Below are 24,275 nucleotides of genomic sequence, written 5' to 3'. Positions count from 1 at the left end.
AGTGACCCCAAAACCAATAGGGGTCATTTACTCTGCATGAACAATCATCCTATGAAGTTTCAACATTCTGGGTCGAGAGGTTTTCAAGTTATTGATTTGAAATGGTTTTCCATGTTCAGGCCCCTGTGGCCTTGACCTTTAAAAGAGTGACCCCAAAATCGTTAGGGGTCATCTACTCTGCATGATCAATCATCCTATGAAGTTTCATCATTCTGGGTCAAGTGGTTCTCAAGTTACTGACCGGAAATGGTTTTCAATGTTCAGGCCCCTGTGACCTTGACCTTTCACAGAGTGACCCCAAAATCGTTAGGGGTCATCTACTCTGCATGATCAATCATCCTATTAAGTTTCAACATTCTGGGTCAAGTGGTTCTCAAGTTACTGACCGGAAATGGTTTTCAATGTTCAGGCCCCTGTGACCTTGACCTTTGAAGAAGTGACCCCAAAATCAATAGGGGTCATCTACTCTTCATGATCAATCATTCTATGAAGTTTCAACATTCTGGGTCAAGTGGTTCTCTAGTTATTAATCGGAAATGGTTTTCAATGTTCAGGCCCCTGTGACCTTGACCTTTGACAAAGTGACCCCAAAATCAATAGAGGTCATCTACTCTTCATGATCAATCATCCTATGAAGTTTCAACATTCTGGGTCAAGTGGTTCTCTAATTATTGATCGGAAATGGTTTTCAATGTTCAGGCCCCTGTGACCTTGACCTTTGACGGAGTGACCCCAAAAACAATAGAGGTCGTCTACTCCAGCAGCCCTACAACCCTATGAAGTTTGAAGGTTCTAGGTCAAATGGTTCTCCAGTTATTGCTCGGAAATGAAGTGTGACGGACGGACGGACGGAAGGACGGACGGACGGACGGACAGGGCAAAAACAATATGTCTCTTTGGGGAGACATAATTCCTAATTATTGAACCAAATATTCAGACCTTTGACGTATTTCATAAAACAATTATCCAAAGTAAGATTTAACCAAAAAAATATACTTTATATCCGTAAGAAAACTATAGCAGCCACATTATAAACAGAGAATGAGCCTTAAATTTTCAATGGTATGTACTGATTATGTAGTTTGAAATAACCCGTTACGTCAGGTGTACCTTTCATAATGTTATTGTAAATTACTTCCCTTTTATATGGTAGATTTTCTCACCAATTCAAAAATGAGAATCCCAAATCTTAAAAAATACAGAAATTAATCTTTGAAAAATAAAAAATAAATTAATCTTCAACAATAATAGACTTCCGAGCATTTTTTTTTGACATATCATATCTTCATGAATTATACAATATATATGACTGTATGATGGTAGAGTGTATCAGCATTGTGCTCCTTAACTTGTGGAGGACCGTGTATTAACCAACAGTGTTTGTTTAAAAATGTTCCAAAGGATGTCGGTATAACATTTTCTTGTTTCATCGGCTGAATTGGGATCATTAAAACTTTCCTTCGAAATACATGATATGTTTGTGAAATAGTTTGTTGATATAATATGTCTTGAATAATCTAGATGATGGCATGTCGGGTGTAACTGGTTGCGTTACTAAAAGGGCTTGATTATGCTGTCACCTTGACATGGGTGGTTTACTGAGCATAAGATTTGATAATAAAAACACTCAAATAACCCGTTTTTAGTCTGGCGATCATTGTCCTAAACCCAAAACCAACCAGGGCCATCTACTGACTATTGACGATAATGCTATGATTCATTTATTTATTTTCTTGGGTTTAACGTCGCACCGACACAATTATAGGTCATATGACGACTTTCTAGCTTTGATGGTGGAGGAAGACTCCATGTGCCCCTCCGTGCACCAATTCATCACGAGCGGTCACCTGGGTAGAACCACCGACCTTCCGTATGCCAGCTGGATGACTTCCTCACATGAACAATTCAACGCACAGAGTGAGGCTCGAACCCACACCGACGAGGGGAAGTGATCTGAAGTCAGCGACCTTAACCACTCGGCCATGGAGGACCCCTATAATGCTATGAAGAATGATGACAATATGCACAAACATTCTCCGGCAAATGCTACGAAACATTCTCAATGTCACATTGACCTTTGACTTACTGACCCAACCAAAAAAGAATATGGGGGTTATCTACTGACCACAGGCAATCATTCTATGAAGTTTGACCATATAGGCCCAAACATTCCCCAATTGTTGATCTGAAACTGTTTCCAGTCTGAAGGTCTCTTTTGGCTTTTGCTGTCCTTCGGATGTATAAGAAAATAAACACATAACATATATCTCATTGTATTATTCCTTACGTACATCATAAAATGAGCAAAATCATTGATTTATTAAAACACCGATTCAACGAGTTGAAATGACATCAATAGTCAGTAACAAAAGTTTAAGAGCTAACTGGTCAGTAAGTAGAAGTTGTAAGATTCACGAAACTTGTACGTTACCTAATAGTTTAAAATTATCAATCGCAAATATCAAGAGATGTCATCGACCGAAAGCATCAAGTGACATCCCTAATCGTAAATACCGATTGAAATTGTCACATGACATCGGTAAATATAGATCATAATTGTCGCGTGACATCATAAATCGGTGAAAGCCAATCGCGATTTAATTGGTAAATATCCGTTGTGATTTCATAAGTCGGTAAGTACTGACTGCCTTTATGGTCTGTTACTAGCGGATGCATGTATTATCTGACATCGATGATCGGTAACTAGCGACTGCAAGTATCATTTGACTACACTGATTGGTAGTTAGCGACTGCAAGTATCATTTGACTTCACTGATCGGTAACTAGCGGCTGCAAGTATCATTTGACATCACTGATCGGTAACTAGCGGCTGCAAGTATCATTTGACTTCACTGATCGGTAACTAGCGACTGCAAGTATCACGTGACATCACTGATCGGTAGTTAGCGACTGCAAGTATCATTTGACTTCACTGATCGGTAGTTAGCGATTGCAAGTATCGTTTGATATCACTGATTGGTAACTAGCGACTGCAAGTATCATTTGACTACACTGATCGGTAGTTAGCGACTGCAAGTATCATTTGACTTCACTGATCGGTAGTTAGCGACTGCATGTATCATTTGACATCACTGATCGGCAACTAGCGACTGCAAGTATCATTTGACTTCACTGATCGGTAGTTTGCGACTGCAAGTATCATTTGACTTCACTGATCGGCAACTAGCGACTGCAGGTATCATGTGACATCACTGATCGGCAACTAGCGGCTGCAAGTTGACTTCACTGATCTGTAGTTAGCGGCTGCAAGTATCATTTGACATCACTGATCGCTAGTTAGCGACTGCAAGTACCATTTGACTTCACTGATCGGTAGTTAGCGACTGCAATTATCATTTGACATCATTGATTGGTTATTAGCGACTGCAAGTATCAATTGGCTGAAAGTAATCATTTGACATCACTGATCGGTAACTAGCGACTGCAAGTATCAATTGGCTGCAAGTATCATTTGACATCACTGATCGGTAACTAGTGACTTGAAATAACTGATCAGCAACTAGCGACTGTTAGCAACATGTAACATAACTGATTGGTCACTTGCGATTGTTAGTATCAACTGACATAACTGATTGATAACTAGACTGCAAATAGCATTTGACACTTCTGATCGGTATTTATCGACTGCAAGAATCATTTTACATAACTGATCGGCAACAAGCGACTGCAAGTATCATTTGACATCATTGATTGATAACTAGCGACTGCGCTTGCTGATAATTAGCAACTGCAAGTACCATTTGTAAGAACTTCCTGCAAGCATCGCGTGACATCACTGATCAGCACAGCAACTATCGGCCGAAAGTGCCCCAAGATATCTTCGAAAGGTACCTAATGATCGCTTGAATGACGTGGCACTATTGACCGGTAAATATCCGTCGCAATCGTCACAATATAATAGTGACTGAAGCTTACTGAATACAATATGATACCTGAGAGAAAAAAACAGAATTTCATTTGTAGTACTAAGAGTTAGGGCAACAAATCGTACTATGTGTAAACAATGATGAAGCTTTGAGAAAAGTTACGTCAGATCTTGAAGCCTTCCAGAAAAGATGTAGTAACAGGATGGAGTGTTGGTTTTTTCTTGCCGTTTCCACGATGACCATATCTGCCTTCTTTTATAACATCCCAGTTACGTTCTGTGTACTTTATAGTGTCCTTATTACTTACGATTGCCATCTACCTGGAACTTGGACAGACGTCCGCGTTGTGAAATTATCTTCAGTCTTACGACGCTACTTCTTTCCAAATCTTATCATACAGGTAAGGACTCAAGGTTGTACGGAAAATCTTCCCTAGCGTATAAAATGCTACTTTTTAAAATCATTTATCCATAACGTTCTATTGTTAATTTTTTCAACCACTTTTAATATCGTTTTGTCAAAAATTCGTTTCTTCTTGTTTTTGCACAGTCTCTGGAAGTCAGAGTAGCACGTGCGATAATGATTAATGGCCGCCGTAGTCTCCGATACAGTAACTCTGAAAGAAAAATAGATATACTATTGTTTTCATTTACCAGAACTGAAACATTATCCGGTGCTGCCTATGGCTTATAGCTATCTTTTATGTAAAAAAACAGACGGGTGTGTACGTGACTGGCACACATTCATAATCAGATTTTATCTCCAATCATATGTTAAAAAGCTTCATATCCGTCCTTGTAGTTCATTCTTTCCGGGGAAGGGACGGGATATACCCTATAACCCTTCAATTATATGTCTGCACATCCTTTGACGACTGGCTACATACGTGACCGGTAGCTACAGCAAGTCTGTGCTTCAAAACATTCATATAAAAGGTAACTTCCTAAAAACAAAGAAGAATATATTAAAATCTTTACGCTCTAATAGGTGATCTACCGGCATAGTAAAGTTCAGCGTAAAGATACATCAAGTACATTTTGGTAAATAAGATATTTTGAAAGTACTAACCTTTCGTAACCCTCTAAAGGCTCGAACTCGTGTGTGTCGATGCTGTCTGGTCGGATCCGGCCAGGTATATGGACATTTTTCTGTCTCGTATAGAGCGCCGGTGTTCTTCGTAAATACTGCACAATATCAGAACCACTTGTGGTAACTGTTTTGTTCCAGTCTTTTGCGAAAATAAAACTTTTAAATGTAAATCCGGCAGCTTTAGGAAATTGTTCAGTTAAATTTCCCTGAAACGAAAATGAAAGAAAACGTGAGGAAGACAGACAAAGCATCAAAAAGGTTTAGTTATCGGCCTAATTTATGTAAACCCCGTAAAAATATCATCTGCTACACACTCACTCTTCTTGTTTAAACTAAGAGCACCGCCTTGCGGTCACTCTTCTTGTTTAAAACAAGAGCACCGCCTTGCGGGTGCTGACGCTCATCTGATTTTTTTGTATAATAGAAAAATTGTCCTACCCATGATTTTCTAAGTCCAAAAAGGGCCATCATTCTTGCAAAAAGCAGGATGGAGTTATCATCAGTTATGTTTCTTGATGTACAGAGTCAGCTTATGATGGTGAACAACAGTTGCAAGTTTCAAAGCAATAGCTTTGATAGTTTAGGAGAAAAGTTTACCTAAACATAAAACTTGGCAATAAATCTGATATTTTCTAAGTCCAAAAGGGGCCATAATTCTTGCAAAAAGCAGGACAGAGTTATGTTTCTTGCTGTACAGGGTCAGCTTATGATGGTGAACAAGTGTTGCAAGTTTTAAAAGCTGATCTAAACATAAAACTTAACCAAGAAATCTGATTTTCTAAGTCCAAAAGGGGCCATAATTCTTGCAAAAAGCAGGACAGAGGTATGTTTCTTAATGTACAGGGTCAGCTTATGATGGTGAACAACTGTTGCAAGTTTCAAAGCAATAGCTCTGATAGTGTAGGAGTAAAGTTGACCTAAACATAAAAATTAACCAAGAAATCTGATATTTTCTAAGTCCAAAAGGAGCCATAATTCTTGCAAAAAGCAATGATGGGGTTATGTTTCTTGCTGTACAGAGTCAGCTATTGATGGTAAACAAGTGTTGCAAGTTTCAAAGTAATAGCTTTGATAGTTTAGGAGAAAAGCTGACCTAAACATAAAACTTAACCAGGCAACGCCGACGCCGACGCCGACACCGACGCCGATCAAGTGATGACAATAACTCATCATTTTTTTTTTTTAAAAATCAGATGAGCTAAAAACGCTTTAAGTGAAATGTATGATATATATAGTGCAGTTTAAAAGTAGGCCTAAGAAAAGACTTGAATTAATCTAGCATATGGAAGCGAAGCTCGACAAAACATTTTTTTTCATCATAGCAAACTATAGGCCTTACACACACAATTTAATTATTGACATAGACAAATTAAATCAAAAGTTCACAGACCATCATGCTTTTTATATCTTTGTGTCTCCTTGGTAACAGAAACTCGTCAAGGTCAACAATGGCGATATACGTATAACCATGGAGACGCTGGTAACAATCGAACACAACAACCTGCTCATCCTGCCAAACGTTTGGCGACTTCACCCCTACCTCTCGTTTCATAACTGTCAATAAAAAAACAAATGCAAGTATTTAGAAGAAAGACATTACAACTAACCGCTGCTGCGACAGAATAGCACTGATGCTATGTTGTTAAACGATGAAAAGAACGTTCAGAATACATCAGGGTGTTATTTTTTACATTATTAGGAAAATGAATAGATCCACATATATCAGAATTCAATAGGTCAGGAAACTTAATATATCAGCATGTCAGAATAGGTTAGGAAATTAAATAGACCCACATATCAGAATAGGTCAATATATAACTTGAACTGATCCACATATCAGAATAGGTCAGGAAACTGAACAAATCTACATATCAGAAAAGGCCAGGAAACTGAACAAATCTACATATCAGAAAAGGTCAGGAAACTGAACAGATCTACATATCAGAAAAGGTCAGGAAACTGAACAGATCTACATATCAGAATAGGTCAGGAAACTGAACAAATCTACATATCAGAAAAGGCCAGGAAACTGAACAAATCTACATATCAGAAAAGGTCAGGAAACTGAACAGATCTACATATCAGAAAAGGTCAGGAAACTGAACAGATCTACATATCAGAAAAGGTCAGGAAACTGAACAGATCTACATATCAGAAAAGGTCAGGAAACTGAACAGATCTACATATCAGAATAGGTCAGGAAACTGAACAAATCTACATATCAGAAAAGGTCAGGAAACTGAACAGATCCACATATCAGAATAAGCAAGAAATAGAATGCTAGTAAATCCGAGTAATCAGAACAGGTCATAAAGTCGAATAACATTTTCAAACAATAAGTATAGGTCATAAATGGAATATACCCGAACGTTTCAGGGTAGTTGAGGAAGTGAAATAGATTCAAACATTCATAATAGGCGAGGAATTAAAATAGATCATCCTAACATTTGGAATAGGCGGGGGAGTGAAACAGATACAAACATTTAAGATAGGCGGGGAAGTGAAATAGATCCAAACATTCAAAATAGGCAGGGAAGTGAAATGGATCCAAACATTCAAAATAGGCGGGGAAGTGAATACGTGGAAGTAAAGTAGACCGGAACGTTCAGAATATGTGACGAAGTGAAACAGATCCTACAACTGAGATGAATAGATCCAAATTTTCCATACTTACGTCCATCTTTTTTCCATGGAAAATCAAAATGCCTTCTGTCTAGGAAACCAGTATTTATATAATGTTGCAACACAGTTTCTATATTGTTTGTCAGATTATATGTAAACATAAACACCTGATCCACCTTCATTTCCCGGTAGAATTCCATCCAATCAACTAGTAGCTTCATATCAATGTTACCATAGACTATTTTAACACAAATTGCAAACGAGTGTTTCGGTTGTTCCTTGGGTAGAAATGGTTTGATATACACAGATTCGTCTCTTGGACATTTTTTCTTACTAAATTCCAGCGTTACCCCTCTTACATCTATTAATGGCCCTCTAATCGGACATGTAAATTGTGTAGCCGGAAGTCTGCTTTTCTTCCAGTAAATTTTCTCTGGAGCCGAAAAATATGTAAATTTATTTGAATTCCACAATACACAGCACTTAATCTTCATGTTCCTATGTTTCATTCCCTCCCAACCATTTAATTTGATTTCTCTTTTATAGCCTCGTTGTGACGTAAAATTTGAACCAATGGCGCTCAATATAAACACTGCCAGAGCCTCTTTCTGATATTGGCGCCACTGCAGCAAAGTGTCATGGTATGGGGTAGCGGTGGTTGTCAAGCTGTTTCCAGTATCATTATGTTTATTAACATCATCTTGTGATCTTGTTATTGCATGGTCTGATTCTAAATATTTTCTCGATCTCACAGCAAAAGAACCGCCACTGGTTTGATGAATTATCAAATAGCCCTGAAAAATATGATGAAATGAAAAAAAAGCAACTGTTTTATGCATACTAGTTTGTTTTTCACTTCCCGCAACATTTAAAATACTTTTAATGATAACAGTAACATACATGGGAAAATGTTGCGCTGATCATTTCGGGATATTCATTTTTACCCACCAACGTTTTGGTACACCACATAAACTTAAACACAAATAGACATTAAACGTTTTTGTTACAAAAGAAAGCATCACAAAACGGGTGCTTGGCAATATATTCTTTAAAATATGGATTACGTTTTTTTTCAGTGAGTTTTCTCGGTAGCAAATAGAAAACATACAGTGCCAAACAATTTTACAGATAATGATAACTTGTACTGGGGCCTCCGTGGCCGAGTGATCAAGATCCCTGACTTTTAGTCACTCCTTCCCCCATCGATGTGGGTGCGAGCCTCGTTCGATACGTTGAATTCTTCATGTGAGGAAGCCATCAAGCTGGTCGGTGCCTTTACCTAGGTACCCGTCCGCGATGAAATGATACTTGGAGGGGCATCTTGTTTTTTTCCCCTCCACCATCAAAAGCCGGAAAGTCACTATTTAACCTATAATTGTGTTGGTGTGACGTTAAACCCAACAAAAAAAAAAACAAACAAATAAATTATACCTTTGCGACTGTATATAAAGCGAGGACACATTGTCTAACAGTTAACTTACCGTGTATGACTGCTGTAACATACTGTTCTGCAGGAGGAGGCAAACCACGCACGTGCTGAACACGAGCAAGATTATCCTCTCCGTCAACTTTCGAAATGAAATCCTCATACCTGAAAAATACTGACCTTGTTACTAATATTCAGGCTAGACTACGCTTTCTTCATCATATAAAGAACAGTTTTATCTATTTATCGGACTCATTTATTTGACTATCAAAAAACTTGCCTACACATCATACGTTCTGGAAAATATTTATTATTTCTATATCATTAACATGGATAATGTAATAACAAATACATATGAGACACCTTCTGGTTTCTGAACAAAACAGATGTATGTACTATAGTTGTGGATTTTTTTAACATATAAAGAGCGATTGCTGGCAATGCCAATGATATTCCGTTAAAGGAGTTAATTATTGTAAAACATATTCTTTTCTCGAATTGAAATGTCCCAAGTTTGAAATAACAGAATTTTACAAATGCGGCACCAGAGCCAGAGAATTAGACCATAATTTAGCATGTGTTTCAAATATATTTTCACTATCCCTATAGTGAAAATCTTATTTATCGTTCTATGATATGAAACGCTGATTCTGTAATTTCATAACCTAGGATTCTAATGAAAACATACCTCTACGCACTTCTTCATTGTATTTCTCAAGTCATAGTCCTTCAATTAATCTCGTATGTTTTAATATCCATTTCTTTATTTCATTTTTTTCTCCATACCACTCTAAGAAATTCGAAACTCGCAAAGAAATAACAGGTGAAACCAGGATAGGTTTTAGTTGACTTAAAATAAAATAAAAGCGTCCAAAACTGACCGCTTAATATGATCTCAATGACCAAATATTAACCTGTCATACCTTCAGGCGTTCTTCAAAGTGCAAAATTGTGCAGACCAACCAAGCATAAAATGACCAAACCTTGATAGGGGATTACAGGTGCTAAAATGACCAATAAATACCCTATACGTCAGGCTTTTGTAGTCTTATACAATGCGGGGGTAGGGGTGGGGTCGATTTATTCTTTATAAGTCAACTTGAGATTAAGACACGGATTAACATGTTTTGTTTCTCTTACAAATTGCTGTGAAATATTATATAAAAGTTTCCACATGCATTTTACCTATAATACCGATATAAATAGCTAATTTTATGTTTATATATTTATCGGAAAATTAGTTTGTTTTTTTTTTTTTTGTGCTTTTTTGGTAATCTGGCAAAGACAGTGGTCTTAACGAACCGGAGGCGGTGTTCAATTTTGACAAGCGCTCTGTAGATCGTGCTACCAAGAATTTAAATAAGGATCCTCAAGTGACGTTTCTCAAATGTATTCACTTTTCTTTTTCATTTAAAAACTCCGAAAATTCTATTAGATAGCAATATTTCTTTTCTTTTCGAAGCAGTGGTATATCGCCATGCACGAAATTTCATTTACCAGCGAATGACGCTGATTGATATATTATTTCGTTTGCTTCGGTGGTTATGAAAATATTGTTACAATTAGGTTAAGCAGATGGTGCACTTTTCTTGACTGCCTGCTTCACTGAGATCCGCTGGCGCCGTGTCAAGTTGGTAAATATTATTTTTCTCCGGACTATTTATATAGAGGACAGGAATTGACAATGCAGTGTTTTTAGACTGTGACTCAATGCAGACTTGGAGCGCCGGTATAAATTACAGACTCCGGTACATACCGGATTAACTAAATTTGAACGAAAATATCATAAATGTATATATCTTGTAACCATGGTGATACTAACCCTAACCTTTAGTCAGTATTTTATGCATATTGTACACTAAATGCATGCGGACATGCAAAAATATGCATATTTTTGCCGTGCGCTACAATTGACAATCACTTTCGGGCATGCGCAGAAGACCGCTCCAAGTCTGCAATGAGTTACATCGGTGTTTTTATAGGAATTCAAGCGTTGTATATTCTGCAATAAACAATAATTGACGCGCGGGCTGGTGCGAGAAATTTTATGACGTCAATTATGACGTCAAACTGTCACATGACTTCCAATTCATCACTACACTGATGAATAAAATACAGCATTACTTATATCATCCTGTTGTCATGAGCACGTTAGAATGAATATATATAGGACAACCGTTTATATACTTAAATATATATATTTAACCACTCAGGCTACCACCCGCGAATCTAAACTCTGACCCTTGATAAATCAGACGATAAACGATGCCAAGGTCTTGATTACTTGGTACGAAAAACGGATGACGTTAAGAAAAATAACAGAGACAGGTAAGACAAAAGACCTGACCGTAATACAGCTAATGCTCGACTACTCGAATTATTGTCCCAGAAGCTGGAATATTACCCCAAATGTATAAATATTTACAGAGTTTCAATACAGTATCTGCATTAGATTTGGAGATAGTAGCTTGCAAGCAAAACTTTATCTAGAAGTTTTAAGTTCAAAAGGAGATATAATTTGGTCAAAATGCATGCCAGAGTTATAGGAACTGATGAGATAATCTAGTTTTATAACCGCGAAGACATATATGAAGTTTCTATTCAATATCTGCATTTGAGCCGTGCCATGAGAAAACCAACATAGTGGGTTTGCGACCAGCATGGATCCAGACCAGCCTGCGCATCCGCGCAGTCTGGTCAGGATCCATGCTGTTCGCTTTCAAAGCCTATTGGAATTAGAGAAACTGTTAGCGAACAGCATGGATCCTGACCAGACGGCATGGATGCGCAGGCTGGTCTGGATCCATGCTGGTCGCAAACCCACTATGTTGGTTTTCTCATGGCGCGGTTACTTGCTTTGGAGACAGTAACTTGCATGCAAAACTTTTACCAAGTCCAAAGGGGCCATTATTTGACCAACATACATGTCAGAATTATGGGACTTGACCCAGTGAGGTTGGTAATTGACCTAGAAAAAGAAAAATAAGTTTCAAAGCTATATGCCTAATAGCCAAGTATTCTTTGAACAGTCGAGCTAAAAATGTAAATGTATATTAACAATATAATTATGTTTTATATATTTGCACGGGCGTGTTATTGCACGGGTATGTTTTCATTATCGAGCATTTCATGTATATAAATATATTAGATTTGAAGTTTAAATGAAAGTTTCTTTTAGTTTAAATGCTATATAAGAATGTTCAGATGTGCTTTGACATCGCCAAATGTGGCTGAAGCAATTTCATAGTAGCAAAGAAGTCTAAAATGAGCTTGTTTACACAGGTTGCGTTGTAAACATTGTTGATCGCGGCCATATTGAATAGGACAAGTATATGCGCGCTGGGGAAAATATTTCATGATGGACCTGTGAATTCTTTACTTGTGGGTGAAACAGGTCTCATAAGCGTAAATACGACTAGCTTCTACTGATTATAAAACATATCGTACGATTTGTTGTGAATTAACTGTTGTTGTACTTTTAGTAGTTCAACCGCCACCCTTGTTTAAGAGCAACATTTAAAAACACGTTTTTTTCATCCTCAAGTAATAAGTAAGTAGACTCGCCCAGTTTAATCAATCTAGACGCATAATCTAATTCTATACATAGAGCGCTTACTTCACCCGATTTACATTCGGAACATTTTCACGCGTTTCGGGCTTTATCGTATGTTTAACATGGGACTTTTGAACCGTCCAAAGATGTTGGAAATGTTTGTATCATTTTTTTTTAATAAAAATGTTACTGCTTTCATTGTCTACCACTTTTTTTCCACCCTTGCCTGAAAAAACAGTAATGAGTTTGTACACTGTTCAGACAATTGTGCTCTGTTGAAATTTAACCAAACACAAGTTTACCTGCATAAACAGAAAGCATAATATGTCACCATGCGCGGATCCAGAGGGGGGGGGACCGGGGGTCCGGACCCCTTCTGGAAAATCTTTAAAAAAGGAAAGAAGACAAGAAGGAAAGAAAAAAAATTTCGAAAAAGGCAACATTAGGACTGCATGTAAAGTATATGCGGTTGCTGCTACATACGACACAGACATAATTCATATTATTTATCTAAAAGAAACTAAGAATTTTACCTTCAAGAAAGCTTGATTTTATCATTTTCCCAAATTTAACAGGTTAGTCCATAAAACTGTCCCAGAATGCAAAAAATGAAGTGCTAAATTTCAAAATTTCCAGGGGGGGTGGGGGGGGGGCAGGGGATCTGACCCCCTCTGAGAAAATTGGCTGTGTCCGTGCATGGTCACTATACCTGTCCAGTACTGGACATTATGGTAAACGCTTCTATCCTGCACAAATGACAATTTCGCAACTTCTGTCCGGTTTGTACAAATTTCTGGCCGCGATAAACCATTTGACTTGTATTGTCATTGTATTGAGGTTGTTGTATACAATAGGGTTATTGAAACAGTAGCTCGATCTGGGATGCTGTATTCGGCTCGAGCTGATTTTGCCAGATCCGATGTCACGAAGCGCGCATGCGCCTAGTGCGATCCGTCCTTGCAAAATCCACTCGAGCCGTATACAAAATCCCAGATCTAGCTACTGTTGTAAAGACCCTTTTTTCAAAACGAGTGTGCACGTATTGCTTCTGGGACCACAAAACTCATCTCTTTGGAAAATCTACACCAGGAAATCAATTGGGAACCCCTATCGGAAAGAAGATATAAGCACAAACTCGTTATATTCTTTAAAATGCAGGCAAATCAAACACCCGATTATCTCTCATCTTTGATTCCCGACGCTGGTAACCCAAGATACTCACTAAGAAACTCTGATGACATACATAATATACATGCCAAATCTGCTTTATTTTACAACTCCTTTTTACCTTCAGTCATTCGTGATTGGAACCAACTACCAGCAGACGTTCGCAACTGCTCAACCTTGTCAGCCTTTAAAAGTCAAATTTACAAGAACAAAACGAAAACGCCACAGTATTATTACGTTGGTAGCAGAAAACTCCAAATTCTTCACACACGACTTCGCACTAAATGCAGTTCCCTCAACCATCACCTCTTTATGAAAAACATTTCTCCGTCTCCTTTATGCACGTGTGGAAAAATTGAATCAAACTTCCATTTCCTTTTCGAATGTAGATTATACAGTGCTTGCCGTAACGTCTTACTACTTAATCTACAAAACTATGAGATTGATCTCAACACATTGCTCTTTGGAAACCCATTCCTTTCAGACCAGGATAATACTATAATATTCACGCATGTTCAGAATTACATATCTGAGAGTATGAGATTTTCGTGATGCCTTTCCTTTCATTCCGAGACAATACCCCCCTACCTTTCTCTGCCTTTCCTCTTTCTGATTACTTTAGTCTTTAGTACTTAACGTTGTTCTATTTTCTATTTTTAATTATCATTATCATTTTACACTATACAGATACTTGTATCACGACCTATTCCCACTACGAGTATAATATGATATACTGCTCTTTTGTGTTTACATACAAACTTTATTGTCCGCCTAAGGAGAAGAATTCTATAAGACATGTCTTTCATTCTTATCCTTTCCTTAGTATCATGTTAGCTTGTTGTTGTAAATATACAAATCTATGTTATGTACTCTTGGGAATAAATATGTTTAAACTAAAGACCCTTTTATTATATACCTCCATCTTTGTGTTTGTTAATTTGTAATCGAACGAATGAAATGAGTGATGTTTTTGTGTGCGCTATTTATATAACTATGTCAGCTCATGTATATTAATGAAAGTAGTCCGGCCACATACAATACGGAGGGTACAATATGGGAATTTGGTAGGTACAATACGGGATTTTTTTTCGGCCTGTTTGTATTTCCTAGTGAAATGCAAGCTGTATTTTTGAAAGAATTTATATAGGTATATAATAATATATAATAAAGGTTGTTATTGTAGAAAGGTTAATTAACGAAAAAAATGGCCTGTGTAAAAAGGTACTTGCTCTCAAGGGTTGTTGTTAACCGAGGTTGTACAGTATTGTTATAGTACAAATAAAAAAATGACACAAACAACCAGTGTTTACATGCACTTGATTATGTAAATATAAAATCGGAAAAAGCAAAGTTTGCTTTGTATGATTCAATTCTTTAACATGACAATACATTGTAAATCATTATTTGTATAATCACAGAAGCGTAATGGTAACTGTAGGACCTCCAAATGTAAAAAAGGTCACAAAGTAAAAATGGTAAAAACGTTAAATAATTTTATCGTATATGTAGAAACTTTCTACAAATGTAAAATCAAGTTGTTAAAAATGTAAAAACGTTGCTGGTGACATTATGTAATAAAAAAAAGCGTCACAAATGTAAAAACAAAATTTTGGTCATATATGTAAAATCAAAAAATGTAAAACACAATTTTCACAGTCGCCCGGTGATTTCACCTGTATAAAATAGTTACGCCTTTATAGCCGGAGTGTTCCATACAGTGATATATGTTTTTTATTATCGCAAAACATTCAAAGTTTTTTTATTCTGACACGAAACACACATAATTTTTTGGGGAGCACATTCTTAGATCAAGGGGACATAACTCTGCAACATCTTGACAGAAATGCGTCAAAATATGTGTTGCACATCTACACTTCATGTTAACTATTTTATTGTAATCCCTTGAAATTTGAAGAAGTTCGCGCAACAAAATGCATACGTTACCCGCTTCAAAGTTTCAGTAGTTATGGATAAAAATTATATTTCGACTTCGTCTTTCAAATTTTAAAGTTCGAAAATGGAAAATGGGATGCTACTTCCTAAACAAGAGCTGTCACAGGAGACAGCGCGCTCGACTATTTCGATGCTGGATAGTGAAACTGGGCACATCTGAGGAAACTAGAGCTGTCACTGGAGTGTTTAATGACTCCAATTGTGGATGAAGATATTGCACAATAGCCTGAGTCTATGTCAAAAATATCAACTTAAAGTAATAAGAGAGGTAAAGATAAAATGTATCAAAACACTATATAAGTATATCCTAAGCAAAAAGTGGCATAATTCATTAAATATTCGTGCCAGAGTTATGCAGCTTGTGTCATATAGTGTGGGTGATGATGTTGAACAACAAGTTTAAGTTTGAATCAAATCCATTCAGTAATAACAGGGACAGAGTGAAAAAGCATCAAAACGTTAACCTAAAATTTTAAGTAGAAAGGGGAAATAATTCATGAAAAATTGGTGCCAGAGTTATGCACCTTGCGTCATATGGTGTGGGTGATGATGTTGAACAACTATTTTAAGTTTGAATTAAATCCATTCAGTAATAACAGAGACAGAGTGAAAGTGCATCAAAACTTTAACCTAAAATTCTAAGTAAAAAAGGGGAAATAATTCATGAAAAATTGGTCCCAGAGTTATGCACCTTGTGTCATATGATAAGGGTAATGATGTTGAACTATTGTTTAAGTTTGAATCAGATCCATTCAGTAATAACAGAGATAGAGTGAAACTGCATAAAACTTTAACCTGAAATTCTAAGTAAAAAGGGGAATAATTCATGAAAAATTGTGCCAGAGTTATGCATCTTGTGTCATATGATGTGGGTGATGATGCTGAACAACTATTTTAAGTTTGAATCAAATCCATTCAGTAATAACAGAGGTAGAGTGAAAGTGCACCAAAACTTTAACCTGAAATTATAAGTAAAAAGGGGGAATAATTCATTAAAAAATGGTGCCAGAGTTATGCACCTTGTGTCATATGATGTGGGTGATGATGTTGAACAACTATTTTAAGTTTGAATCAAATCCATTCAGTAATAACAGAGATAGAGTGAAAGTGCATCAAAACTTTAACCTGAAAATCTAAGTGAAATGGGGGGATAATTCATGAAATATTGGAGCCAGAGTTATGGCCCTTATGTCAGATGATGTGGATGATGATGAGGAATAAGTATTTCAAGTTTGAATCAAATCCATCAAGTAATTACAGAGATAAGTTGAAAAAAGAGAAAGTGCACCAAAACTTTAACCAAGGTGGGGACGCGGAAAGACGCCGACGCCGACGCCGACGCTGGGGCGAGTAGGATAGCTCTCCTTATACTTCGTATAGTCGAGCTAAAAAGTATGGAAATTACCATTTGTCTGTTAGTCCGCGTACAAGTTCCGATTGTATTTAATTTTATTCTGGTATGTTCTTGCACGTTATGTACATTCCTTTACAGTATACAAGCCGACAAAGTATGTATATTCAAGTGTTTTCAATTACTAAACAGTGAGAACTAAACTAGTTTTGAGAAAAAAAAACATCGATGGCAGAGTTATGAAGCGGACACAAAACAGACCCTGTTAACCTTTGTTTTTTAAGTATAACCTTGACCTTGGAGCTAGAGGTCTGGGTCTTGCGCTTGACACGTCGTCTCATTATGGTGAACATTTATGACAAGTTTTGCAAAATCCCTTTATGGATGGCAGAGTTACAGCCCGGACAAGAATTTACACGGACGGACGCATGCACACATGCACACGGACGGACAGTGCGATTTTAATATGCCCACCTGCGGCCGAGTAACCTCAAAAATAATATTGGGCATCTACCTACGAAGTTTGAGGAACCTATGCCTAAAGGTTCCCTGGTTATTGGTCGGAAGCCATTTTACTGTTCAAGGTCACTGTGACATTGATCTGTGACCTACTACTGACTCCAAAGTAGGGATCATCTACTCTATGAGACCAATTATCAAATTAAGTCTGAATTTGAAACGATGTTAATATAACTAAAGTAGTCCGGGAACTTTATGACCGAGTCTTGTAGTGTTCTATCAACACGTATTAATTCCCGTTCTTGATATTTTCGTTATTCTCCCAGCTATTTCAATCACGATTTATTTTCTTTAATATATTCACTTCAATGGAAAGTACATTTGTAGAGTTATGTAACATACATACATTACAAAGCATCCTTAAGATAATAAAAACTTTGGTAGTTCAGGAGATAAGTTGATCTAGACATACAACTTAATGTAAGAAAACAACCGAAAAGATGAAGATCCAATATGAGCCAGACTTGAGCTTGCATACATTCTAAGTTTTTATAGTTAAGTTAAAAAGTTAAAACGAAAGCTTAACATTTGTTGTACGGATTTCATAAAAACCCGGGGCATAGCTGGGCCCAACTGAATTCTACAATCAAGCAAGGTTTTAAAAGAGCTGTAAGTTGCACCTTTGTGTAACAGTATGACCCCCACCCCTTCTCCCATCCAAACCCCGTAGCCCTGCTAATTCCTGTCTTCGAAGGTGTTTCATGAATTGAATGTTGTCTGTTTATTTTCCGGCACGTGCCGGTTATGAACGTAGAAATGTGGAGCTGTGTGGCACGAAATTGTGGCATGCGGTGGAGTGGGAAAATGTCTGTCAATTTTCTGGTGAGCTGTACGCACTTTTGTATTTGCGAAACGGCAGCTAGGCCCCTTTAAATCCACAATTCTGCCAAAAAGTGAGATAAGTTAGAAGTATCTTACTTGCAGTACATTTTGACAGGCTAGACACATTTCCCGATCGGGTTATTTTAACGAACTTTATGTGTTTCAGTAGCCTTACCAATGTGTTAAAGGACAAGTTAATGGTTTGAACGATAGATCTTACCGTCTACTATTATATAATGATCATTTTGTCAGAAGAAGAAAAAACTAACTATAAAATGGGTAAAAAAAGTTCCCCGTATGGGACTCGAACCCACGACCCTGCGTGAACATTCAACTTAGCCTCGTTAAGCTACTTTACGAGAGAGTGCTGGTTTTCTTAAAATTGAGCTTTGGATTATAAGTTGATATAAAGAGGTCCGGTGTCAATAAATAACGCTAATTTGAAAATAATAGAATGAATTATTTACCTGAATAACTATTTTATTTAGCATTCTTTCATGTTTTTCACTGACAAAAATATGTTTTTACACTAAAATCAGGAGTTGCGCATTGTTGTGCAGTGTCATTTTATAATATTTTATACATCTCAGTTCATGTTTTACAGCATTTCTATGATGACATCGAGTCAATGTAAACATAAGCTGTATTTCACGCCTAAGAAGAAGCATGGTCCTTGTGGAACTGTTTTCCGAAAAAACATCTATTACCGCTACCCCCCTCCCCTTCCTTTACCTGTACTAGGAGCATTGTCTTCTATATTTTATGCAGAAGAAACATACAAACTGAGGGACGGACAAGTCCATTACTACACACACTACACATATCACCGTGTAGACCACTCCGGCTATATAGTTTTTGTTTTAGATAGAAAAGGCGAAACTATTTCATATAGATGAAATCACAAGGTGACTGCGAAAATTGTGTTTTACATTTGTAGGAAATTGATTTTATATGTGACCAAAATTTTGTTTTAACATTTGTGACGCTCTTTATTACATATGTCACCAGCAACGTTTTTACATTTGTAACAATGCGGTTTTACATTTGTAGAAAGTTTTTATACACGGTAAAATTATTTTACGTTTGTTACCATTTTTACATTTGGGGGTCCTACAGTTACGAAACTGGTGGTCGTCTCTTAAAGGGACATGCCTCCTGATCAACATGAAAATTAAAAAAAAAAAAAATCAGCAGTTGAAATAAGATGTTGAAAGTAGTAAGCGAGTATTATTTAAATAGTATTTTAATGTGTATGACACAAGTTACAGATCTTTTTTCCTTCTATTTTATATCAAATTTCAATAGCGTGACAGACGCATTTGACAGTATGATGTCTTTCTGCTGCAATTGCCAACTTCAGAAGGTATTTGAAAATTTTTACATAAATGAACATAGCCCAACCAACCATGTAACTTAAAGGCTTCTTCGACAAAAGCTGGTTGGTTTAAAATGTTGCTTCGTTTCGTGAGTGAACCCCTAAAAACAAATAACTTCTACAGTTTCATCAACATACCATACTGTCATAACTATGGCATAAGAATGAAGGTTTTCAGATCTTATGTAAAGGCTGCCGTGAGCAATTAAAATAACATAACGTATTAACATAAAATGTGTAAATGTATGTAGCGTATTTACTCAAAGTTGTACCTTTTTAGATTTTTATTTTCTCGTGCTGAACACTTACCCGACATGTGAAATGTCAGTTCTAACATTAAATGCTAGATACAGAATTTAATAATAAACATATCTGGTCTCTTACCTACTGAATTAATCCTTGCTTGAACTAATGTCTCAGACATGAAAAGTAACACTAACAGGTGCATTCAGCATGTTAGTCAACTTGTCGCAATGTAACTTCCTCGTAAATTTGATCGTACAGCAAATGTTGACAAAAATGCATGTTGCGTGTGCATGAATCCGTCAAGAGTAACTCTTTGTGAAAACAGATACAAAAAAGATTAAACGACTAAGATTAAATGACAAACAACATCTAAATTATTAACTGCATATATACATGTAAATAATTCTGTGTCACCATTCTTGTATTTTTCTTTTCTGTAATTTTCACTACTCGGAAGGGCTTAATGTAATGTTGATAGAACTTGTTGCAAAATCTATTTGCTTTTGTTTGTTTGTTTATTTTGGGTTTAACGCCGTTTTTCAACAGTATTTCAGTCATGTAACGGCGGGCAGTTAACCTAACCAGTGTTCCTGGATTCTGTACCAGTACAAACCTGTTCTCCGCAAGTAGCTGTCAACTTCCCCATATGAATCAGAGCTGGAGGACTAATGATTTCAGACACAATGTCGTTTACCAAATAGTCACGGAGAACATACGCCCCGCCCGAGGATCGAACTCACGACCATGCGATCCGTAGACCAACGCTCTACCTACTGAGCTAAGCGGGCGGGCTATTTGTTTTTGTATTGTTGTAATTCTTTGTAACTACTTGCATGTATATATAAGCAATAAAATATGGTTAAATGAAATACAAAAAAAAAAAAAAAATAGATACTAATACGAGCAAAACCTTCATCAACTTCATGTGTAAAATAAATTTTGGACATCCCAAGGACTTAGAAATCAACGCCTAGACTTTTTTTTGGGAAAAAAATCAAGGTCCTATTCCAGCACATGTACATGGATACGTGAACTGACCTGCATAATTTGTCCCAAGACCAAAGCCGGTCATATCTGCAGATATTACTAGAAACCGCGAAAGGCAGTAAAAATGTTCAATTTATGTTATGTAAAAGTAAGTAATGAAAAAATAAGAAAGAAACGTACTTCAACTAGAGTCCTTTAAGCATGTATGCATCGAGATGTAGTTAGTCCATAATATCCGGCTGTGTTAAACCGTTTTTACTATTCCATTATGTAAGATGCATACATCAAATAACAGCAGTTGCCCTGGAAGTCACTCTAACAAAGACAGCCTTAATTAATAACCAGTATCCATCTGATCTGTTGTTGTATCTGCGAAGTTTTCAATAATTAACACACCTATCTATTATCAATCCACAACAGATGTAGACTAATATTGATTTACTTCCTACCCTCGGGTAACAACACTGACCAAATGACCATCCAGTTTCTGCTTTATTTGTTTAAAATTATGCGATTGTTTCGTCTTCTGAACAGGAATGTAAAAATATTTATACACTTGCAAAATTAACAAAAAAAAAACCCCGAAATTTACATTAAGGTTTTTGTCCATTTCTCTTTTAATATAAGGCAATACTATTCATAATATATGTCATTTAAGAGAGCTTCAATTGTGGTAATTTGGAACTTTTTTCAAATTTACAAAATAACATTAGTTTTGAATTTATCGTAAAAAACGATTTTGATGTGACATTTCAGCTATTTTGGACACAGAAAAGGCTTTGATTTTTTTATTTGTTCAATATTCTAAAACTTAGAGTTCTAGTACATTAGTTTAACAGCATATAAGCGATATATTTCCCTGTAAAAGTTCCGTAAATTTTGAAAATCACTTCTACTTTTCATAAGTCAGGGGGGAAATACGTTTTCGGAAAAAAAAATAATTCCCGAGTCAGGAAAAAATATGTTTTTGGAAATAACATGGACACTATTAGAAGTATCTTAAAATTCAAAACGTTCCCAGTCAACCACCATTGTAACCCTTTGCAATGATGTTTAATTTTTATCTGGATGGTGCAATCCAAAACAAAAATACAGGGAAAAAAACAGTGGTGGGAACAGGCCAAGTGCACTTTGCCAAACACGTGTATTAATAAGGGGTTCAAGTTCTTTAAGGTGTTGTTTGGAAGATATATTGTTATAATATGCAATAGATCAAGAACAGGTACAGATATTACCGGTGGTATTAATCTTACCTGGTATCATAAAATCCTAATTCTATACCTGTACAGCTATGCATATTGACAATATAACACCTGGTATGTGTTGTAAAGAAATCAAGTACAAAATCAAAAGTCTGGGAATTCAGACATAATACTGCAAAACTATATTGATTTATGGGACATACCTGTAAAGGTATAAACTATTTTTTTTCCATTTCCAAATAAGGCATGAGCAAATAAAATGTTATAAAAATATTTTTCCCCATCTGATTCCTTTTTTTTTTATTTCTTGCCACTGAATTACATTTTCCAAGTTCTACTTCTGAATTTGTCTTTAATACTATACACACAAACTGAGATTTGCTTTAAAATTAGATGTTTTACACTAAAATGATCTGCTAAATAGGGTGTTTTTTTTTACCAATCCTTATCATATTTTTTTATACAATGATTGTTTCAATGTAATAGCTTTAATGTTTTCTTTTTTGATTCAGAATGGTGGACAAGTTGTTATGTAAATATTGAACAATGAGATTTCTAATAGATCAATAAAATCAAATTTCAAATACAATGATAATATTTATACAGTTTGTTTTGTTTGTTTTATGTTGTACCAACAATATTCTAGTTATAAAGCAACTTTTCAGCTTTTAAAGGGTGGAGGATGAACCAAGGCCCCACTCAGCAAGGGTGGTTACCAGGTAGCACTGAAGACATACAAGCCAGCTGGATGACTTACTCACATGACTTACCCCAAGCAGGGCTCAAACCCACTAAAATAAGGGATAATAGATTCGGTAATCTTAACCACCTGGCCATGCAGGCCTATATGTCTTATTTCTTGCTTCATATTTTTTCCCAACAGAAAGTTTCAACTGATACCACAAATGCCCATGTAAAAGAGCATTTGCATTAGAGAAGGAAATTAAATTTATCAATGATTTTAAAAATAAATTATATGTTCTTTTTTTAAACAAGAGGATCATGATGACCCTATATCGCTCACCTGTTAAACTTGGCCTTGGAATCATCAAGATAAACATTCTGACCAAGCTTCATGAAGATAGGATCATAAATGTGGCCTCTACAGTGTTAACAAGATTTTCCTTTAATATGAGTGGTACCTAGTTTTTGACCCCACATACCCAGATTCAAACTTGGCCTAGGAATCATCAAGATAAACATTCTTACCAAGTTTCATGAAGATAAGGTTATAAATATGACCTCTATATTGTTAACAAGGATTTCCTTTGATCCGAGCGGGTGACCGAGGTTTTGACCCCACATGACCCAGTTTCAAATCTGGCCTAGGAGTCACCAAAATAAACATTCTGACCAAGTTTCATGAAGGTATGGTCATAAATGTGGCCTCAAGTGTGAACAAGCTTTTCCTTTGATTTGACCGGGTGACCTAGTTTTTAATCCCATGACCCAGTTTGGAACTTGGCATAGGAATCATCAAGGTAAACATTCTGACCAACTTTCATGAAGAAGGGGTCATAAATATGGCCTCTAGGGTGTAAACAAGCTTTTCCTTTGTTTTGACCTGGTGACCTAATTTTTGACACCAAATGACCCAGTTTCTAACTTTGCCTAGAGATTATCAAAACAAACATTCTGTGCAAGTCTGTATCAAATCAAAGTATAAATAAAACCTCTATATTGCTGAAAGGGCCAAAATAGAAAATTTTGCACCTTTCAGGGGCAATAACTCTAGAACCCATGATGAAATCTAGCCAGCGAGATCTTATTGTGACAAGTTGTGTGCAAGTGTGGTTAAAATCGAATGTAAACTATCACCTCTCTCTTATTCACAAGGTAAAAATTAGCAAATTTTGGCTCTTTCATGGGTCAATCAGGGGCTGTAACTCCGGAACCTAAGACTGGATCTGAAGAATTCATCATGAAAGCCAAGACATATTGTTGTTAAAGATATTTTGCAAGTTTGTATCAAATACAACCATAAATGAAGTCTCTATATGGCTACAAAAGCCAAAATAGCAAATTTTGGCCATTTAAGGGGCCATAACTCTGGGACCCATGATGCCAATACAAGTT

General features: G+C 36.4%; 1 protein-coding gene across 2 annotated transcripts; it reads right to left on the bottom strand.

The window, feature by feature from the left end:
- Nucleotides 1-2,257: 2,257 nt before the first annotated feature.
- On the bottom strand, nt 2,258-20,291 carry LOC123552587 (uncharacterized). Of its 2 annotated transcripts, none has more exons than XM_053540100.1 (6): nt 20,149-20,291; nt 9,080-9,189; nt 7,651-8,392; nt 6,367-6,530; nt 4,956-5,182; nt 2,258-4,503 (listed from the first exon to the last, which is right to left on the bottom strand). In XM_053540100.1, the coding sequence occupies exons 1-6, from the start codon at nt 20,210-20,212 to the stop codon at nt 4,335-4,337; spliced, it is 1,476 nt and encodes a 491-aa protein (XP_053396075.1). In that variant the 5' UTR covers nt 20,213-20,291; the 3' UTR covers nt 2,258-4,334. The 2 variants fall into 2 exon arrangements, with proteins under 2 accessions (XP_053396075.1, XP_053396076.1); XM_053540101.1 differs by lacking the exon at nt 20,149-20,291 and adding an exon at nt 9,713-9,931.
- Nucleotides 20,292-24,275: the final 3,984 nt, after the last annotated feature.

The sequence above is a fragment of the Mercenaria mercenaria genome, chromosome 4, assembly GCF_021730395.1.
Source record: "Mercenaria mercenaria strain notata chromosome 4, MADL_Memer_1, whole genome shotgun sequence".
Taxonomy (NCBI): domain Eukaryota; kingdom Metazoa; phylum Mollusca; class Bivalvia; order Venerida; family Veneridae; genus Mercenaria; species Mercenaria mercenaria.
This window is presented reverse-complemented; position numbering and strand designations above follow the sequence as displayed.

Excerpts from the sequence above, each read along its gene's own strand:
- LOC123552587 (XM_053540100.1), bottom strand. The coding sequence starts at position 20,212 with ATGCACCTGTTAGTGTTACTTTTCATGTCTGAGACATTAGTTCAAGCA. Across the intron at positions 8,393-9,079 it reads TGTTACAGCAGTCATACACG|GGCTATTTGATAATTCATCA; the intron begins GTAAGTTAACTG and ends CATATTTTTCAG. Across the intron at positions 5,183-6,366 it reads AAGATATAAAAAGCATGATG|GGAAATTTAACTGAACAATT; the intron begins GTCTGTGAACTT and ends TTTTCGTTTCAG.